At 38.9% G+C, this 19,743-nt stretch overlaps 1 protein-coding gene across 1 annotated transcript in view; it reads right to left on the bottom strand.

Annotated features, from left to right (window-relative positions):
* Positions 1-6,903: 6,903 nt before the first annotated feature.
* Positions 6,904-19,743, bottom strand: part of UBE3C (ubiquitin protein ligase E3C) — a 68,070-nt gene continuing 55,230 nt past the window's right edge. Inside the window, exons 19-23 of the mRNA XM_062506510.1 lie at positions 18,904-19,116; positions 11,590-11,778; positions 11,429-11,495; positions 10,433-10,563; positions 6,904-7,320 (exon numbers count right to left, since the gene is read on the bottom strand). Of these exons, the coding sequence (XP_062362494.1) occupies positions 7,150-7,320; positions 10,433-10,563; positions 11,429-11,495; positions 11,590-11,778; positions 18,904-19,116 (771 nt within the window). The 3' untranslated portion in view covers positions 6,904-7,149. The remainder of the gene's footprint in view (positions 7,321-10,432; positions 10,564-11,428; positions 11,496-11,589; positions 11,779-18,903; positions 19,117-19,743) is intronic.

Below are 19,743 nucleotides of genomic sequence, written 5' to 3'. Positions count from 1 at the left end.
TATCAGAACACAAGAAATGCTTTAAAATGCTGCGTTAGAGACACATTAATATTAGTCCTCCTGAGGTGGTAATGGCTGTAGCCTTCCCAGCCTGCTGCTCTGCCCTGCTGCTTAATGCACCCACTTTTTCTATTTACAGATTTACAGATTCTATTTTTGGTGTTAACAAAGAATATGAGCATATGTATCAAACACTGTTCTCACATCATCTAATTATAGTGCTGCTGGCAAAGTGATTCTGGAAAGTGCCACTTAATTAAATATAAGCATTAACTTTTTGCAGATAGCTTAGCAGAAACAATTAGACTTGAAATATGGGCAGTACACCTAGTTTAAAACTTTCAGGAGAAGCATTGAAAGCACAAAATAACCCATTTTCACTTGCATTCTCCAGTGTTTTCCTGCCGAGCACAACCTCAGTTTTAATCAGTACAGTGTGTCTTAGGTAATCTAGAGGCTGCAAGTTTATCTGGGTTCCTCTTTGTGCACAAAAGCCTGAGCTAAGTGGATGCTTTTGAAAGTGGTTAAACCACTTCAGCATAGTTAATGTTTTTGCCAATTCCTCCTGAAATATCATATGTATTCTGCTGATTATTTGGGGTCTGCCCGCAACAACCCAGGAACTATTGGGGCAGTCACATGATCTCACAGCTTAAGCCAAGTGCTTATTCTTTGCAAGGATAGCTTGATCAGCATTTATGTTCATTAACGGGATCAGGGATATGCTTTTTTGTCCGTGTGACAATGCCAAATATTCATTAAATCTATGTAATTTTTCATCAATAGCCAGATAGATCTACCAGATAATTATACCTCAAATAGCTCTGCAGAACTTTGAGCTCTGCTGCTGTTTGCCTCAAAGTGAAGAGGGAAAAAAAGAAAAACAGAGCTGTAATGAAAATAATTATTCTTAAGATGAGGGCTAGAAGGAAGTAATTCCTTCAGAAGGTTTGTTTGACAACATACAGCAAAACTACGTAGCAATTGAGGAGAGACACTTTTCCTGGGTCTAACATTTGGGCAAACAGCAGTAGCAGGAGGATCTGAAATAACACCATCTGGTGAATGCCTGTTTCTTTCTTCAGCAGTCAAGAACTATGTGTAACTATAAACAAAGAATAAAAGAGAAAAAATGCAAAACTACTTTTCAGTTAAAAGTTACACAGAATGAACAAACAGCTGCCCTGGGAATGCAGAAAAGAATGACATTAAATATAGTAGGAAATTTGAGCACACTGCTCCTATAAATACATGAACCAACTTTGCAAACAGAATGTATAATTCTGCAGAGCTGTGGACAGGGAAGCTTAGTCCCAGACTGGAGAGTAACTATTCTGCCAATAAATGTAGCAACGATTTAACCATCACACAACAAGAGCTCTTCCCTTGACAGTGTGAAATCAAGCTGCAGAACATCAGTGCCTTCCTTTATGTCCCATTTTTTGTCAGTCAGAACTCCCACGTTTCTCCTGTTTGACTGTTGTGCTGAATTCTGGGCTACTCAACCTTCAGAAGACAGTCAAGATACAGGAGTTTGCACAAGAGGTTGCACTTGGGTGTTTGACACTCTTGGTGGCAGAAGCAAATATACAATTAGGTGATTTAACATTAGTCCTATTTTTTTTATCAATGTTTAGCATCCTATCTATAAAAAACTGTGAAAATAATTCAGAGCTCAGTTTTTACCAAGTCTGCTATTTTCACTGATAAGAGATTTGCAAAATTCTTGGAAAGTCAAAGCAGCACTGGAAGTTGAAAAAGCCAAGCCACAAAATCTTAAATCCAACCCTACCTGTAAGTGCCACTGATTAACAACTACAGGAATCTGACAAGGAAGAGATTTACTGTCACTTAACTCAAGTCCCCAGTCACATCAAAGTCCACAAAAGGTGTTTTGAAGATGCTGCTAGGTTCACTAACAAGCAAGGCAGAGAGAAAGATGATTAAGGTCTTGGAGACTGTGTCACAGCAAGAGAGGCTGAGGAGAAGCTGGATGATATATGCTGCTATTTCTAAGCATTCAAACATAAAACATGCACAAGACTAACTTCATAAATATTAAAGTAGAACTAAAAGTGCATTTACCAAAGAAAATAATAAATAAGCAAAGGGAAGCAGACACCTTCTAAGGGGCCCACAAGTGCTAGAATCCCAGAGGCAGCTGATCGAGGAATTTTTGTGTTTGCTGACAGAGTAGCATTCTTCACTATGACTTACAGCTCCTCAGACTTCTATCCATTGAGTTTTTCTTTCCAAAGATTCTGAATAAGTTTTTTACAAAGCAGAGCAAGTGCATTGTTTGAAAGACACCCTGAAGCCAAGGTAAACCTGAGAGCTGTGGCTGCCTTGGCAGAGTGGGAAATCACAGGTTGAAAGCTGAAGGTACAAACCACCCTGAAGCACCAGAACCAGGGAATGTTTAGGTTGGAAAAGACCTGAGTGATGAGCGAGTCCAGCCATTAACCCACCACTGCCAATCCCACCACTGAACCAAGTCCCTCAGTGATACATCTCCAGGAATTTTAAATCCCTCGGGAATGGTGACTCCATCACTGCCATGGGTGGCCAGTTCTAACAGTAATAACTTCAAGACCAACAAGCAGTTAATATTAGATTCTTTTAGAACTTGCTCAGTACTTCCAGGTTTTAACAAGAGAATGCCCAATTTACTGCAAAAAATGAGTGTTTCTGGAGAGTTTCAAGAAAACTCAAATTATTTTATTCACAAAAGCAGAAGTCAATAAAAATATAGATATCCTGATCAGTTTTACAGACCATGTTCATTTCTTCTCTCCATTGACAGGCAAAAGCATCATGGAAAAAAAGTTAACAAGCATTTACATCACAAACCATTATTAACACAGATTCACATATATGAGCAAATATTACAGGTCCAACAAACATTCCTCTTTTTTTTTTCTTTTTTTTCTGTGCTGTACTGTTTTCCAGTGGTGGTAAGAATATGTGCTGTTCTCATTGGTATTTAACTAATAGCTTTTGGAAGAAACTGAAATGTATGAACTCACTGCACTCAAAGTGTTTTCTCTGAATTCCAAACCCCGTTACAGGACTATATGCGGATGTTTGTGCTATATTACTCAAGTGATGCAAAAAAAAAAAAAAAAAAAAAAAAAAAGTCACCATTGACACTAATAGCATCGGGAAGCTAATTTTTTATTATTTTTATGGAGCACCTCCCCAAAAAATACCTGAAGATATCCTCCTTATTCAAACTTCTGTCTGCTCAATGTTTATGCATGAAACTGGAAGAAAATCTTTCCTCTTTCAAAGATATATATATATATGTTCCCTAGCTGTGTGACATTTATACAAATCTGGCTTTCAGGACCATGATGGAAGACAACAGAGATTAAGGACAAGGCCAATTACTCCTGGTTTGGTTTAGCTGTGCTTTAGTTTTTTAAATCTTCCTAATAAGACTGAAGCCCCATCTGGAAAAAACTCTCACTGAAATAAAGAGACCAAGTGCTAATTTTATTTCTTTATTCCACTTTTAATGCCTTTGAACTTTGTAGAGATGAAAAATCTGTGAACTCTTCCATCATACAGACCTTGACAAAAATGTGTGTAGAACAGGTTACAAAATTGCAAACCCAAACTTACTTGAAAACAAAAACCAATCAGAAAATGCTTGCTTTTTCAAAAAGCAAGTACTGAACTAGAAGGAAGAAACACTGTAGTACAGAAACTTACTTTAAGGACGGGTTGTCTTGTACAGAAACCAACCCCAAACTCATAATTATTACTGCTATAATTCTGAAGATAAATCTACAGTAATATTTCAGGTTGCTTGCATGCAGATTGCTCCTGTCTCTGACTACCTAAACTCTGGGAGCATCAGCACTGGGGGACAATCCGCTCTTCCTTTAAAATCCAGAAAATCCAGTTTCATATAGAAACAATTCTCGCTATGTAAGTGCTACAAGAGATCATTTTGACCCCCCTGCTCCTCAGGGCATGACTGTTACCTCTCACACCTTTATCTCCTCTTCCTTAAAATATCCAGCAATAGATCATTGAAAAGCAGGAGCTGGTGCTTCATCCTGCCTCTCTGCAAACAGCTGGCAGAGCTGGAAGCACTGGTTGTCAAAGGAAAGCCCTGCTCTGCTCTCACCACAGCCTGGATTCTGAAGGTGGTGAAGCTGCACAGAACTCCAGCCTGTGCACAGTGAAATCGGGGCTGCAACTGCTCTGATGCCCTGCCTGTGCCAGGGAGTCACACTCCATGTACAGGAGACACAGACAGCACCAAGTGCTGCAGACCGAAGCAATAAAACATCAGAGTACTGTCAGCAAACTCAAGTCTTCTCCTGAAGGTTCTGCAGCTCTGGGATTCCTGCAATTACAGCTGTGTGCAAGTCACACTTCCCCCAGCTACCCTCCCTGTGGCACCCTCTGCATTCCTGGCCACAGACAGCAATAGTGGGCACTGGCTCCTTTTCAAAAGCACAAAGTGGACGTCACCAGTCACCAGTACTTGGCATGACTCCAACACAATCTTCAAAGTACAAATATTTAATAGAAAAATTTAATTTAATTTTACAAAATACAGATACAACACTACCCAATGTAGGAAAATAAAGGAATTGAAAAATAATTTCAAAATATTTAAAGCATTAGGTTCTAAAATAAATAATGCTATCTAAAAGAAGTGTTCAGGTTTTGCAATCAGGAGGCAGTTTCACTATTACTGATCTCTTTTTCCACTTCTTTACAAGTTTCATAATTTATGTAGAAAAATATACAAGAAAAGAATTTGGGATAAAGGATAGGTTGAGTATGTAACATTTAACATAAATAAAAAGCCTAAAGCAAAACCAAAAAGAAAACCAATCATTTTATTTCTGTACATCAAGACTACAAATAGTATTTTAACACTTCATTTATTACCCAAATTAAGAAATTATACATTTTTATGGTTTCTAGTAAACATCTTAAAACCACTCGGTTTCCCCACATTTAAAAGGATATTGCTGGTTACTGCTTATTAAATAGGAAATCCAGCAGAGTTTCCAGTAACAGCAAAGTATTTTTTTGCATAAGAGATGAATACAAATTTGATTGTAATTTTTGATGATTTAAAATATAAAAGTAAAGTTCAGAGGGACGGACTGATGATGAATCTTACAGTCTGAACTATAATTCCTTTTTTAAACTCACTGCAGTTTGCATACGAAACCCTATGATGTGCCTACTACTAGAGGATCAGCTCCTTCCATACAAGAGCAATTTCTCCCCCAGATATCAAATTATATTCAGCAGCATATTCCCACTTAGTTTTCTCAGCAGAAATACTGCAGGGAAATGGATATAAAAACTGTTTAATCACAAAAAAAAAGTTAATTTTATTAGTCTACGGCATAGATATGGCATTTAAGATGGAAAGAAATGATAGGGAAAAGGAATGTGAACACCACAGGCTTCAAATATAAAAGATAAAGCCTGATAACTTTGGTTCAAATAACTTTAATAATTATTACATGTATATTTTTCCAAAGTGGTGATTTCTGTATGTACTGTGTATGCAATAGGGGATTGATTCATTTAAAACCAACCAACCAATCAACAAACCTGTACAGGCACAAAAGACAGAACAGAGAAAACCCGGAAAGTCACATCCATTCAGAACAGTGTCCAAGTGATAATGATGCAGCAAAAGTTGAACTTAAAATAATGCAAATCCATTTTCTTCAAAGTGTTTCAGAAAGCACAAATGAAATATTACACCCATTTTATCTCAGTGCCTACCATCTTGAGGGAAGATAGTATGAAACAAAATCAGTTCTGCAACAACTATCACAGAATCATGGACTATGCTGAGTTGGAAGGGGCTGATCAGGATCATCCAGTCCTACTCCTGGTCCTGCACAGGACCCCGAGAGCTACAAGAAGTGTCTGAGAGCATTGTTCAAATGCCGCATGAACTCTGGCAGACCTGGGGTTGTGACCACTGCCTTGAGGAACCTGTTCAGAGCCCAGACACCCTCTGGGTGAGAAACCATTTTGTGATACCCAACCTGAATCTTTCCCAATCCAGTTCCATGCCATTTCCTCAGGTTCTGTCACTGGTCACCACAGAGAAGAGATCAGTGCCTGCCCCTCCTCTCCCCCTCACAAATTGTAACTGCAGTGAGTTCTCCCCTCAGTCTCCTCCAGGCTGAACAGACCAAGTGACCTCAGCCACTCCTCACGCAGCTCCCCCTCCAGGCCCTTCACCACCCTCATGGCCTCCTCTGGATTCTCTCCAAAGGCTCCAAGTCTTACTTAGATCGTGGCACCCAAAACTGCCTCAGCACTCGAGGTGAGGCTGCCCCAGCCCAGAGCAGAGTGGGACAATCCCTCCCTTTCGCAGCTGGTGATGCTGTGCCTGAAGCTCCCAGGACAGGGTTTGCCCTCCTGGCTGCCAGGGCACTGCTGCCTTGTGTTCACAACTTGCCATAAATGAACCAGCACCGCCAGGTCCCTTTCCACGGCTGCTCTCCAGCCTGTCATTCCCAGTCTGTCCACACAGCCAGGGCTGCCCTGTTCTAGGTGCAGAATCTAGCACTTGCCCTGGTTGAACTTCATATGACTGGTGATTGCCCATCTCTCTATGATTTATAAACAACTCTGCAATGTAAGTTCTTAGGTTGTCAGTAATGAGCATTTCCATCCTCTCAGTTCTGGGATATCTGCAAACATCTGCTCACCTTCCTTCTAAAAGATTAATTACAGGATATTAGCCCTGTCACATCCCAATGCACCGCACAGTACGCAACTTTATTGCCGGTTTGCAAAATTATTTATGTTTGAACAGCAAAAAGCCAAAGCTTCATCTTTGGTTAATTTCACTGAGATGTCACTGTTCTTTAAATGTGCTCTTTCTTCACATAAACACAGAAATCAGCCACGCTGCACACAGCATTCATTGTTTTGAGTCATAAAGCAGTGTCAATGCAATATTCAGTAATGGAAGCTAACTAAGAAATTGTGTTTAGAAATGAAACCTATTTGAGGGCATTTGGTAAGACACAAGAGCTGCAGAAATGTAGACAGAATTCCCTTAAAACCGCTTGGTTATGGGTGCTGCTTATAGAGTAGGCACTGGTTCTTTCCTCTGCAGATCATCCAAATAAGCATTGGTTGGACTCAGCTGAGTTCAAATCCAGCAGCACATTCAATGGCATAGAGGAGCTTGCTTCGCATCAGGTTCTCATCATAAAACTCGGGAAGCTTCAGCAAGTTCATGCAGGTACTGGCAGTAGGCAGCCTGTCTAAATCAGATCCTCCATTGTGAATGCAAAATGCAGGATATAACTCCTGGAAGATGCAACCAAAACAAAAAACAACCATATATCAAAAAAAGGTATACAAGCCAAAACCTACCCTGCAGCAGCTGGCACACATTTCTGTGAAGTAAATCACTAGACGAAAATCTGTCACAATGATACTCAAAATGGCATTTCTTTCATTCCTCATAGCACCAAAACCACTCTTGAATTGTGTAGTGTCTCCCTCTGCCTTGTTTCAACAAGATCCACTAATGTGGAATACACAAAGCAATTTATGTGATTCTAAGGACAATACCATGACTTGTTATTGTTCATACAGTCTGTGGTACAAATTTACAATGCTACAAAAACATAGTATCAGTGTGCATAGTGGGTCTGTAATTATATAAACTCATCAAAACCTGATTAGTCTTCTGATGCGTTAACTACTGATCTGAAGAACACACTTTAAAGACATTTTGTATGTATTATTTTATTGTTTTAATAATATCCCATTTATCTTCTTCCAAGAAGTAGTATAGTGAAAAATATATGTATTTGTTACCTCCAAAGCACTGCTTTTGCTGGCAAGACAGTATTCATTTTATCAAATGTCTGCCTGAGGTAAAAAAGTTCTGATTTTAGAAACTGGAAAAAAATTCCAGCTCCAAAGGCAAAAGGTCAATGAGATTTCTAAGCTAAATTATTGTTCAAATGGAGGCCTTAAAAGTATTTCACAGCTAAAATGTTGCATTTTTAGTGTTCCTTTCAAAATGCTAATTGAATTCCCCTCCTCTAGCTTTAAAAATGGGAAAATGGAGTTCTAAATGGAAATGTCATGCCAAGGGCACCATTTGTTGCATAATTAAATACTGTACAGCGGGAAACTGCAATAGTTTGGAAGGGAGAAGTATCATCAATTTATTATGTGACCTGATTGGAACTTAACAATTTTCAACCACACTTTAATGATTTTTTTTTGTCCGTAACAATCACATTCATTAAACTTATTAAACTTTAATTAGCTTTAGTAAATGTTATTCTGAACCTGATTCTGGCAATGAAAGTTTAAAATTTTTAAATGATGCAAAGCTAGACTATGTTATCTATAAAGTATGACCATCAAGTTATTTCCTAATCTGTCATCAACATGCACTAACTTGAAGAAAACATGCTGGTCCCACAATAGAAAGCATACACAAAAAAATTCAGTGTGAGAACTAGAAATTGTGTTTCTCTCAGAAAAATACAGCACATACACTAAAAGTGCAAACAAATTTTGAAGATGGTTTGTGTTCATGTCTCCCATCAACATAAACACGTTCTCATGCTTACTTGGCTTGTAATACTCTGCACTCCTGTGGCTTCACACTCTGCACCTTCAAAGCTCCAGACAATGCACTGTCATGGGCTACCAAGACATTCCTGCTGATGACAATACCAGTCACCCACTGCCTTTTCTGGCAGACACTTTCTGGCAATGCCCTGATTTGGAGGTAAATCCCTGCTGACAGGTCCTGCTGCAGCCACACTGCGGCACCGCCGAGGTCCCGCTCAGAGCTGCCCAGCAGAGCGGCTCTAACGCCCTTCCAGCTGCTCTTCTCTGCCAGCACTGCTGCATGTGGCTAAGCATGCAAGTCCCTTGTACAGTGAATCCATCTTTTAACTTACTGCTTTCATGCTGAAAATATGGTGACTAATGTGCTTCCATTTTTTCGTAGCCATGTACGTTACAGGCAGTTTGTGGCGCATCTCCCAAGTGAACACACAAACTGCAGCTTTCCACATTTAGCTTCTTTTGAGTGTGTTACTGTCAGTCTTAATATTTTTAGACTTTTGATTCACTTCCTCCATCTCTTCAAACGTCACACTGGCTACCTCAAAGCTGGGTATCTACATCTGCATTTCTTCCTCTCCCCTTGTAATTAAACAGGATGACAACAAATGGGAACTTCTGCTTATTTAGTTTCCCCAACTATTTCCTAATTCTCCCTTCCTCGTACAACTGATGTGCACTGTTCTATCTTGGTCTCATCCCGGATTTTTCTAATTGCTCTTCCTGCTGTCCTGTAAAATCATATTCATTGCTAGAGTACTGTACAGTGATATTTGCATGAACTTGGGGGGTTTAAGAGAAAAGCCTGCAAACTTTTAAAAAAGGAATCACATAAATCAATTGACAAATACCTGAGACAGGATTCATGTGATTCAACAGCTATGTCCAATGTCTCCATATCTATGGACACTCTTTACTGTTAAAGGGGATCTGGTTAGCATGTTTTGGGGAGTCTAAGACATGACTCATTTGATCCTGAAGTTGACACACGGAACAGTCAGACCAATTACCAACTGAAAGTGCCAGTTCCAATCCTAGAAGTCTATAGAAGGAGTGTAGTTGAGCTACAGATTACAGATTCTGAAGATGGAGGACGTTGCCCATCCACATGGTAACATCACACAGCACTGAATGTCCCCGTATTTTAGAGGAAACAATGAGATGGCTGGTTCTTAGCCAAAATTTTGCAGTCCACTGAAATTCATGGGTAGAACAGCCCCAGAATTTAGTTTCAAAATGTCTCCACCTTGTCTTGGCCCCTCGTTTGTTTTATCAGCAGTACAGAAGATTTCATACTTAAGCTTCCCTGTATATAGCAATCTGGAGACTGCAGCTAAATATTTTGCTGCTAAGGGTAATGAGCTGTGAGCTATAAGCAGAAAAACGGGAATTAGAAGAAAAAAAAATACATGTCCTTCTTCAAATGGTTAATTTAAGAGGATCAAATTTAATAACTGCTCTTATATCCTAAATTGTCTTTTGTCTGACTTAGAAGACACTAGGCTTAGCTCAACCTGTTGCTTGAAAGTGGTAGCAACACTGTTACTGAACAATATGAAATGGCAGCAAGGACCTTCCACCACATGCAGCAAGTGCTCTAATCAGTGAGTTGCAGGCTTATCAAATTTCGTAGTTAAAACAGAAAGTAACAGAAGATTTCATTACGTATTTTGAAACTGTACTTATTATACATGCAAATGCAAACATTAAAGCTGTTTCTATAATCATGGGCGACTAGTCTCAAATTTTAGATTCTGAGACAAGAAAAACTTGGACCAACATCTCCAGCATTTCTAAAAGCTTGCCAGGAAGTCAGAAGGCATACCTTAAACCCCAGAAGAGGAGGTCGAGAGCAACTCGTTACAAATTTGAGTAGTTTGCGTTTCTCTTCATCAGTGAAGCTTTCTACAACTCTCCAAAATATTTTAATTACAGGATGGTCTGCTGTGTAGCCACCTACAATGAGATTTAAATTATTTGCAGCTAGAACAGTTTTAAGTAAGAAATAAATTCTTCAGAAAACCCAGAATTAATCTTGAAGGTTTGGGGAAAATATTATAACCAGCAGGCTTGTATTGCTAACTTCCAGTACCTACAGATCTGTCATCGCTGCAATTTCAGTTTCTTTGCTTACCTATGGCTACTATATCCCTCAGCTTCTTAAATGCAGTTTTCTTCACTGAATCCTACTGTGAATTCATTTTGTTTAGTTTAGCATTTAGGTAGTAACTTCAGATTATTGCCTTTCACTCCAAGAGTGAGAAAAATCTCCAAGACCCAGGATGTTACTGAATGAATCTGCTTTCCCTGTGGTAAGCTCAGATGTGAACTGATGATTTGGTAGCTACTTTTTGATTACATTAGTGATAAATTCAGGGGACAAATTAAATAAGGTACCTTACATTTTTCACAAGGAAAATACATGATTTCTCTCTTCAGACTCTCTGAAAAATGGTAAGTATCTAAATGGGGTAGTAGAAACTACTATCACAAAGTCATTTGCAGACTTGTTTTAAGATCAATCAGAAACAGACAGTGACTAACTTTAACTTAGAAAAGAAACACCCTCAAATTATCTGGCTACAAACTTGCATTTAAGCACATAAATAAAATAAACTGAGTATCTCAATTTCCCACAATTTATACAACTGGATTGTAATTTCAGCCAATTTTCTGAAATTTAGCACATCATCAAATTTGGGTGAAGATAACAAGAATGACTCTGCAACTTTTTCTTAAAAGGTAGGATAACAAGCAAGTTCAGTCATTCCCAAGTCAGTCATAACAGATTTTTTTTTTCCCTTAAGCAAAATATGCTTACCTGAATAGTTTGTGAAAGATTTAAGGTCATCCAAACTAATAGGAACTTGTGCACCAGAAGTCAGAACCTAAGAGCAAAGGAAATGAGACCGTTACATAACGGGAAGAAATCAGCAATTATTTCTGTTTAGAGCAATTGTTTTGTGCAGTTTTAAGAGGTACCTGTATTTCCTGCTGATCAAACATTCGAAGCCACTCGAGGTTGACCACGTTGGCCAGCCCCTGACGGAAAGCCAGGCAGTGCTGGCGGATCTGTTTGTTCAGCCTGTAGTCTGCCACCAGATGGATGTACGCGATCCGGTTGGCGCTGGTGACGGGAATGTCCTTTCCACCTGGCTTCAGCTCCACCACCTACAAACACAGCCAGTCTCTTACCATCACCTGGTAAACTGCACTTGTGTGCTCTAACCGAAATGGGCGGCAAAACATTCTAGTAAGTGACATATCCGTTTGAAGTGGACTAGAATACGCTCAGGAATGTTCACCTCAAAGGAAGATAGAAGATTAAGAGGAGTTACAAAGCTAAGTGTTTTTTCTGGTTATGTGTAAGAGCACATTCTGTGCACCCAGACCTCCAGCTGCCAATGCAGCTCATCACACAGTCCCATGGCTGACCACCAGAAAGCTGATGAAGCACAGAGCTCTTTCACAGGAGCTGTCTGTAACACCAAATTCGCCAATGCAAGTCAGGCAAGAAAATACACTCTTGGCACGCTCCCCCAGCTTCACTGCTAAGTGCCCTGGAAGGGAGAGTAGCCTCTAACACCACAGAGCTCACACAGAACACTCCTTGCAGTTGGATTAGGGAAGCTGTGCTTGACTGGCTGGGCCCTTCCCTAACTGCTGCTGGTGAATTCTGCAGGGTCACATTATAGTGAAAGCAATGTCCGCTGAGTTAAAATTCAAAGTCTGACGCAAGCCTGAATTGCAGAATGCTCAGCATTCACAGTTCATCCTGTGGAAAACATACTGTTGTACATACTTAGTATGTTCAATTAAAGTAAAAAACTTTCTACTGTTCTTTTTCTACTGGGAAGCTCAACTTTTGTTCTTCAAGTACACCAAGGTACCTCAGTGTGGGAGAACTTTTAAAGAAAAACCCCAGAACTAAAGATACTGTAATTGTATTAAGCTATAAACCAGGTTCAAAGATAGCTATTATCAGGATACTATAGACCTTCACATATTCTACTCTTTACTACATGAGGTTATTTTTGTTAAGCAGCAGTCCAACTGGAAAGTAATATTAGAGTACTTAAGAGAAGAATTAAAAAAACCTGAAAAGCCAAGATACTGTCACTCTTCCAAAAACTGTTTCTTTTTTTTTTTTTTCTACACTGGAGTCAACAAATTCCTAATTTAAACTAACTGTACACTTCAGTATGTGGAAATGATGAGATCTTTAGAGCACAGAGAATTAAACACATGAATAGCTTCTTTTTTAACTTGCTACCTAATAATGCGAGCTGCTCTTGTATTAAGCTAAATGTGCCAAGTGGTATGATTAAAAATTCACAATGCTTTTGAGCATTCAGATTTTTTCTTGATTCATAGCTCTTTTAAGGCAAAAGAAACCATTATGATCTGTGATTTCTGACCTCCCAGATAACACAGGCCAGAGGATTCTGTCTAGAGATTCCTGTATTTAACTCCATAAATCCACAGATGAGTTAGAGTACATCTTTAGAGACATACAATCCTGTGATGGAGTATCTACCATTTTCTTTGACAAGATATCACAACCTGAATTACAGAAGGTGCTAAAAATATGTCTTACTTCCCACTTTAATCCTTCAGCTACAAGCTTCTAGCTTTTGTTAGCTCCTACAGTAAAAAAACTCACTGATATGCCACTGTGTCTGTGTGCAGGTACAGATTACGCTTAAACCCTGCTCTAGCAGGACTTAAGCAAAAGGAAAGTGTCAGTGTAGGTGACACTTCACATCCTGTACACATTATCTTGCTCCCTTCGACAAGACCCAGGAGGGCTCTCTCTGGGATCCACCCACTGCAGAACCTGGCCTGGGACACACCCAGGGACTGTTTCCAGAGGGTACAGGTACAGGCCAGTGCCTGGGGCCACTGGCTGGCCTGAGGGTAAAGTCCACATGGAGTATTAATAGACGTGTGACATGTTCCATACCACAGTGGAAACAGCTGATGAGAAGGGGCCCCTGCACTGCTGAGTTCTCTGTTTCATCCCACTGCAGTAATTTTAGAATTGGCACAGGAAAGTTAATTATCAGATTAATCAAATTTTTGACAAGAAATATTTTAATTTTCACTTCAAATCCAATGGGTAAAATTTGTTCATATCCATTGTCCTTATTTCAGTGTTGAAGAGCTCAATCAGCTCTTTCCTTCCTCCTCAAGTATATCCATGATGTATTACTTATGGACAGCAACTTCATTAATCTTCCCAGAGACTTTTACACAGAACTAAAGACAGTTTTTTAAAATTTCCTCCTATAAAATACCTTTTACAAAGCATGACAAGACCAGAAAGCTTTCTCTTATTTCTTAAAGTCTTGTCCTCTTTAGCTTTACAAGATCGGAGCAACCAGTGATGTTCCACATGAACAGATCAGTGTTGTGACCTCAGTATTACTAATACTTCACTATCTGCTCACTTACAAACTCTATTTACTTGTTTTGCAGAACTGCAGAATCCCTTGGGATTTTGACACCATTTAATACAATCCCTCTCTCTGAGGTATGGACAAACTAAATTAGGCCATATTAAAAGGCATTAAAGCATATCTGGATCACCTAACTCATCAAGCATCTCTTAAGAATATGGACACCAACAACATACTAATAGATCTCACTCAATGTGCATACAACAACTTCTGTGAGCTAAGTATTTACACTAAAAGATGCTTGAACTGACCTCCTTCCTAAAATAGTCAAAGGGAACTACTGGCAGGGTGTTCTAGAAAACTTCTGTATTTTAAGATTCATTCCAGCACCAGGTGAACTAAAATGTCTGACCTTCCCTGCAGGCCAGCAAACAGAAAACAAGACACAGATTAATTTACATTTGCATTGCAATAGCACTGGCTCCACAGTGCTCTAGGCATGTCAGGAAAGCTGTATTCATTCTATAATAAAAAGCTATTCTCTCCCCATAGAGTTCTTCCTGCAAAACAAAGGAAAAAAAAGGCATTGCACTCTTTATGACTGCTTTTTTTTAAAAAACAGGATGAAGTTGTTTGTTTTTTTAAAAAATCCTATTATTCCTCATTAAGTTTATATTTTTAAGCAGTAAACCTTGATTTCTGATCCAGCAACATTTCTGCAGCTCCCATTCCTCCCCAGAGCCCTGCATTGCCACAAGTACAGGTACAGCACTCAGCTGAGTGCATTTCCTGGGGTTTTCCAGAGACCAAACTATCCATTTTCAGAGTTTGTCAGTGTGAGGTTAATTTTACCGCTTGTTGTGTCATGGTATCATCCAAGACCAAAACAAAAGGGATAACAGAACACAAATAATTAACATATTATGCCAAAAAGGCTAAGAAGGATGTAAAACAGAAAACAGTAACACTTGGTAAGCATAAAGCTAAAGGTAAATGCACTCAGTGTTTTCATGGCATTAAAGGAACTAATGTAGAATTCTCACCCGATTCTAAAAGTCAGGAATGACTGTTGAAGAGTTCCTTTTCAAAAAGGCCATAGCACGACTTAAGAGATCTTAAAAGCTTTATCAGCCTCACTTTTAATTTTATCCATCCAGTTTTGGCCACTAGATGGAGCAAGACAATAACCCAGGTTACCCGGGTGCAGCCACACGAGGAAACTACAGCCCTGTCCTGTGTCATCCGTTTCTACTCTGTAGATTTAAGTTTAAACAAACAAACAAAAAGCATTTTAACTTGGTTTGTAATCAAAATCTCACGTACTAAAGGCGATCAAACCATAAATATAATTTAGGTAAATATTCAGATCATTCAGACAAATTTGATTCCCTACTCACAAAGTGCATCTTCAAAATGAAGGGGAAATACCAAAAGGGGACAGAAAAATCCTGTATGAGAACATAGGACAGGTATCTCACAGAACCTCCAGTGCAATTTCATAAAGGTCTTATAGATATTCAAGAAATCCTACAATGAGAATATTTTATCTTTTCTCTTGGGCTCTGATCACTTCTGTTCACATCACCCCTACAGTTTTTCCCCATTTTGAAAAGAAGTCTCTTTTTTTTCCTTTCCCTGTCATCTGCGTTCCAAATGTTCATGCAGGAATTCCAGGTAGGAGATTGCACATGAATACCTAAAAATGCATTTTCTGTAAGTGTTACAAGTCTGCCTGAGAAGGCTCAGCCTCAGCTTAATTACTGTACTCCTGAAAAATCTCTAAAATCACCCATCTAAGCCACTGTATCCTAGTAAAGAGGCTCACAAGACAGAAACCTTCAAAATTTTTTAAGGCTTCAAAATCTCTCCCCAAAGAAATTTAAAGGCAAAGAACTCCCCTTTAGTGAGTCAGCATATTTTCAGCGACAGCAATGGCATTCACATCTAGTTAAAAAGCCCAAGAAGGTGTTCCAAGTTCTGTATGATATGGATTTCATAGAAACTGCTGCCATATATCATAGTGCTTCTCTGTGGATTTGTGCTTTTACACTTTATTTATGGAATCTTCTGATCACACTCGGCTTGTGATCCATTACTCCCAAGTACCAGTGTTTGAGACTGATACTCTCAAGCAGAGTTTCTGGAGTACAGTACCCAACATTTCTGAAGGAAGAAGAATGATTATTTGCATCTCCCTCTTGCCCTGGACAGCCACAAAATTCGCCTTCCTCACTGAAAGAAGGGGAGGGAGGAAGGTCTGAGAAGGTATTTTCTTGAATTTATTAACCTTATTCTTACACACCTTTCATAACCATCTCATATACAAGATAAAAGGAGAAACTTAATCAATATACAGACCTGTGACCACAGGCTGACCTCCTCTGAGACTTTGCTACTGGCCACCATTTTCTGCAGGAGGCCCAACAGCTGAAATGTAGGCTGGCATCACTGCACTAGATAGATCTTTATCAAAAGCTATTTGGAGTTGGAACATAAGGCTGATGGCATAGCTCCCCTAATTAGCAGGTCTAATGTGCAAATTATTAAGTACCTTTTTCAGCTTCTGGTGAATGCACTTTGACAATAGTTTAATGGGGTCTAAAAGCACATTACAGGATTGGAATCAATACACTGATAATAGAATTCCTACCTTCTACTACTGACAGAGGCAATCGAGCCCCTTTTGAATGTGTCTTTCATTGCAGATAATGCTTTTGTGCCACAACTGGTGGATGGACACTGTCATGAACACAGCTATTTACAATGATAGATTTATTATGCATTTATTGGGCACTAATTTATTGAACACTAAAGTGGTTGTTTAGCTGAAAACTACATATAATGTACATTCAACATAAGGAGTGCAAATTAAGCTCTTTTCCCAAAGCCTTACCTTGGCACAATCCATTAGAATGCAATGATTACAAGTCAAATAGCAGATAAAATGTATCTATCCCTATGAGGTTTATCGAGGTAATGAAATGAAGTATAAAAAGAGATTTGGTTGCATTTAAAGGGAGAAGACAGTGACAGCACCAATGGGTTCTGTGAAGTACACTAACGCGCAGTGAGCCTCATAAAAAGATGGCTGATACTACGTGGGTAAAATGTTCTCTCTTCAAGTATAAAAACAGCAAACCACCATCAGACTATTTATTTTTAACTCACATTTAATCTTGTTACTCAGTAACTCATACTAAATCTTCCTTTTAAAGTTATGCCAAACAACTACAAATCAGAAGTCTTGAAAACAGCAGCCACAGTCCTCAATTTAGTTAGATACTAAACTGGATTTGTGCTAGCTGTGACCAACAAAGCTATTACTTTAAGCAGAATTAAATAAGTAGTTTTAGAATCAGACTTTCCCCCCACTGTTAAAAATCCCAGGTAATACTGGAAGCTGCCATTTTGGTGTGCTTTGCTCCCTAGAACCCAACCTCTGGGTGCTACAGACCCCAGTTTAGTACCAGCCGTGCAGAGCACAGGGTACCACAGAGCAGGCACTCCAAGAATGTGCTTTTGGGTACATCTGTACCACACCTTTATCTCAAGTTTTTTTTTTCTAAAGACAGCGCAGATCAGATATTTTCATACAGGGAGTGTAACCCAGGGGGGAAATGACATATGGCACATGTTTAATATTAAACCTTACTTGTATCAGACAACTATTGCCTCTCCCCTTTCGTACACTTTAGGAACCCCAAATCTCAAGGTACCATTTTAAAATTTAATGCAATTCAGATTTTAGGATCTTCCAAAATGACAGGAAATGGATGACAGAAGAGTAAGATAAAATCCAAGCCTGACACTACCCAAGCAGAAGGCTTGGCCAGCAAACTTGCTATGACTTAAGTAGCAGCAGAGAATTCAAGGTACCAATTTCCAGGACTGGTTACTGCACCTCAGTGGTGCTGCTGCACTGGAGATGTGCAGGGTCCTGGCTTCCCTGAACAACAAACCCCAGAGCACCACTCACCCCCTTCTGGAGTCTCTGTTTCTTCCTCACAAGAGGAGGCTGAATTCAGATGCTGCTGCTTGTCACAATGTGGTGAAGTCTCCTTTTTTCATCCAATTATATGCCACAATCAAGTGTAAGTTTTAAATCATCAATTTTAATCCTCCAAAAGGAAAGAGGAAGCATGACAAAAGACTTTACGTAGGAGGCTACCTGCATTAGCACACTAAGGCAGGCTTTTAGATCTCTAGTGACATTTATCTTCTACTATGAGTGATCTTTAGTACACACAACAGAGCAAATGAAAGGTGTGATCAAATTATATGGTGCAACTGCGTAAAAACTCAGATTTAAGGACCTAAGTAACTGCTTTTCAGAAGCACTGAACACCATTTATCCCCTTTGACTAATCTGTTATCTCAACCCTTAAAATAAGGGGTGGGGGTAAAAAAAATTTTCAAACTTCAGGCTCTCTTACTTTAAAAATTACAGAAAAAAGGAGACAATGCTTATCTCACAATAAAGAGACTCTAGTATACTTATTATTTAAAACCTCTCTGACTGCTGACTGCAATTCTAAAACCAGGCAATATTTCTGCAGTTTACACATCATCTAAATTTTGCTATTATTACAAGTGCAATTGAAGAAAGAATCAAGAAACATCATCACGAAATAGAACTTTATATGTACGACTGTTAGAAAATAATCACTGCAGTTTACTCCTTAAAGGAACAGACCTTTAAGTAATCATCAAAAGTTATTTTTAAGTACACAGTTAGTTACTCTCTACTCTGAATATTGAGTCAGAATCTCAACTGATGCCTCACAGCCCCTTTAGCAATCGTTTCCTACCACATTTAAATTTAAAAATTAGTAAGTAGGGATAGTAAAGATTCATCAGTCATAGATAAGAGAAAAAAAATATTCAAAACCATTCTTACCTGCGCTTCCCCAAGGTCATTATTTACCACGGTGAAGTTTAGTCCAAGTTCTTCCACGTCCCCTTCATAACTCTTGAGAAAAAGCAAATTTTTGTACATTTCTGGGTCCAGTGAAGCTAAATGATGAATGTCAACATCAGCACTTGTCCCTAATAATTTTGATAGGAAAAAACTAGCAAATGGCAGCTCCACCAGCATATTTTCATAAAGAGCCTGAAAAATAAAGCAATTAAAAGCACATTAGATTTTATTGTTGTACCTGCAGAAATTCAGAAAGCTATTGTCTCTTTCTCAACTTTTGAGTAATTCTGTCTTAATTTGGTGCCTGAGTAGGTTCTTCTGGCATGGAAATAGCTCAGATATTGCATAAATTTAAGACTATTCATCCAAAATTTGAAACGTGAATATTCTTGTGAAATACCAAGGTCCTGAATCTCACAAATTAATTATGCTGTGATTTAAAATGCAAGGTCATTGCTTATCTGTCATTACTCTTCTTAGTCAAATAACGTTTATTTTCAGGAAAAGCAAGGTTTGCTAAAGGACAATGCAACTGCATCTAGAATGTCTTAGAAAACAAGTTACATCTCTACTTCCATCAGCACCATCACAAGCATTATTATTCCATTCATATCAATCACTACATGTAGAACTGTTATCCCCCTCATCCCCTTAAAACACCTCTGTAAACCCAGTACATTTCAAATTAATAAAAACTATCTAGTGCATGTTACACAGATTCACTGCTGTGGGTTTGGTGAGTTCCACTGCTCTAATGCCACACTCAAAGCATCCTCATTTCCAAGCTAAGAGTTTAGTTCTAACTGGACCTGACTACAG

The sequence above is a fragment of the Cinclus cinclus genome, chromosome 1, assembly GCF_963662255.1.
Source record: "Cinclus cinclus chromosome 1, bCinCin1.1, whole genome shotgun sequence".
Taxonomy (NCBI): domain Eukaryota; kingdom Metazoa; phylum Chordata; class Aves; order Passeriformes; family Cinclidae; genus Cinclus; species Cinclus cinclus.
This window is presented reverse-complemented; position numbering and strand designations above follow the sequence as displayed.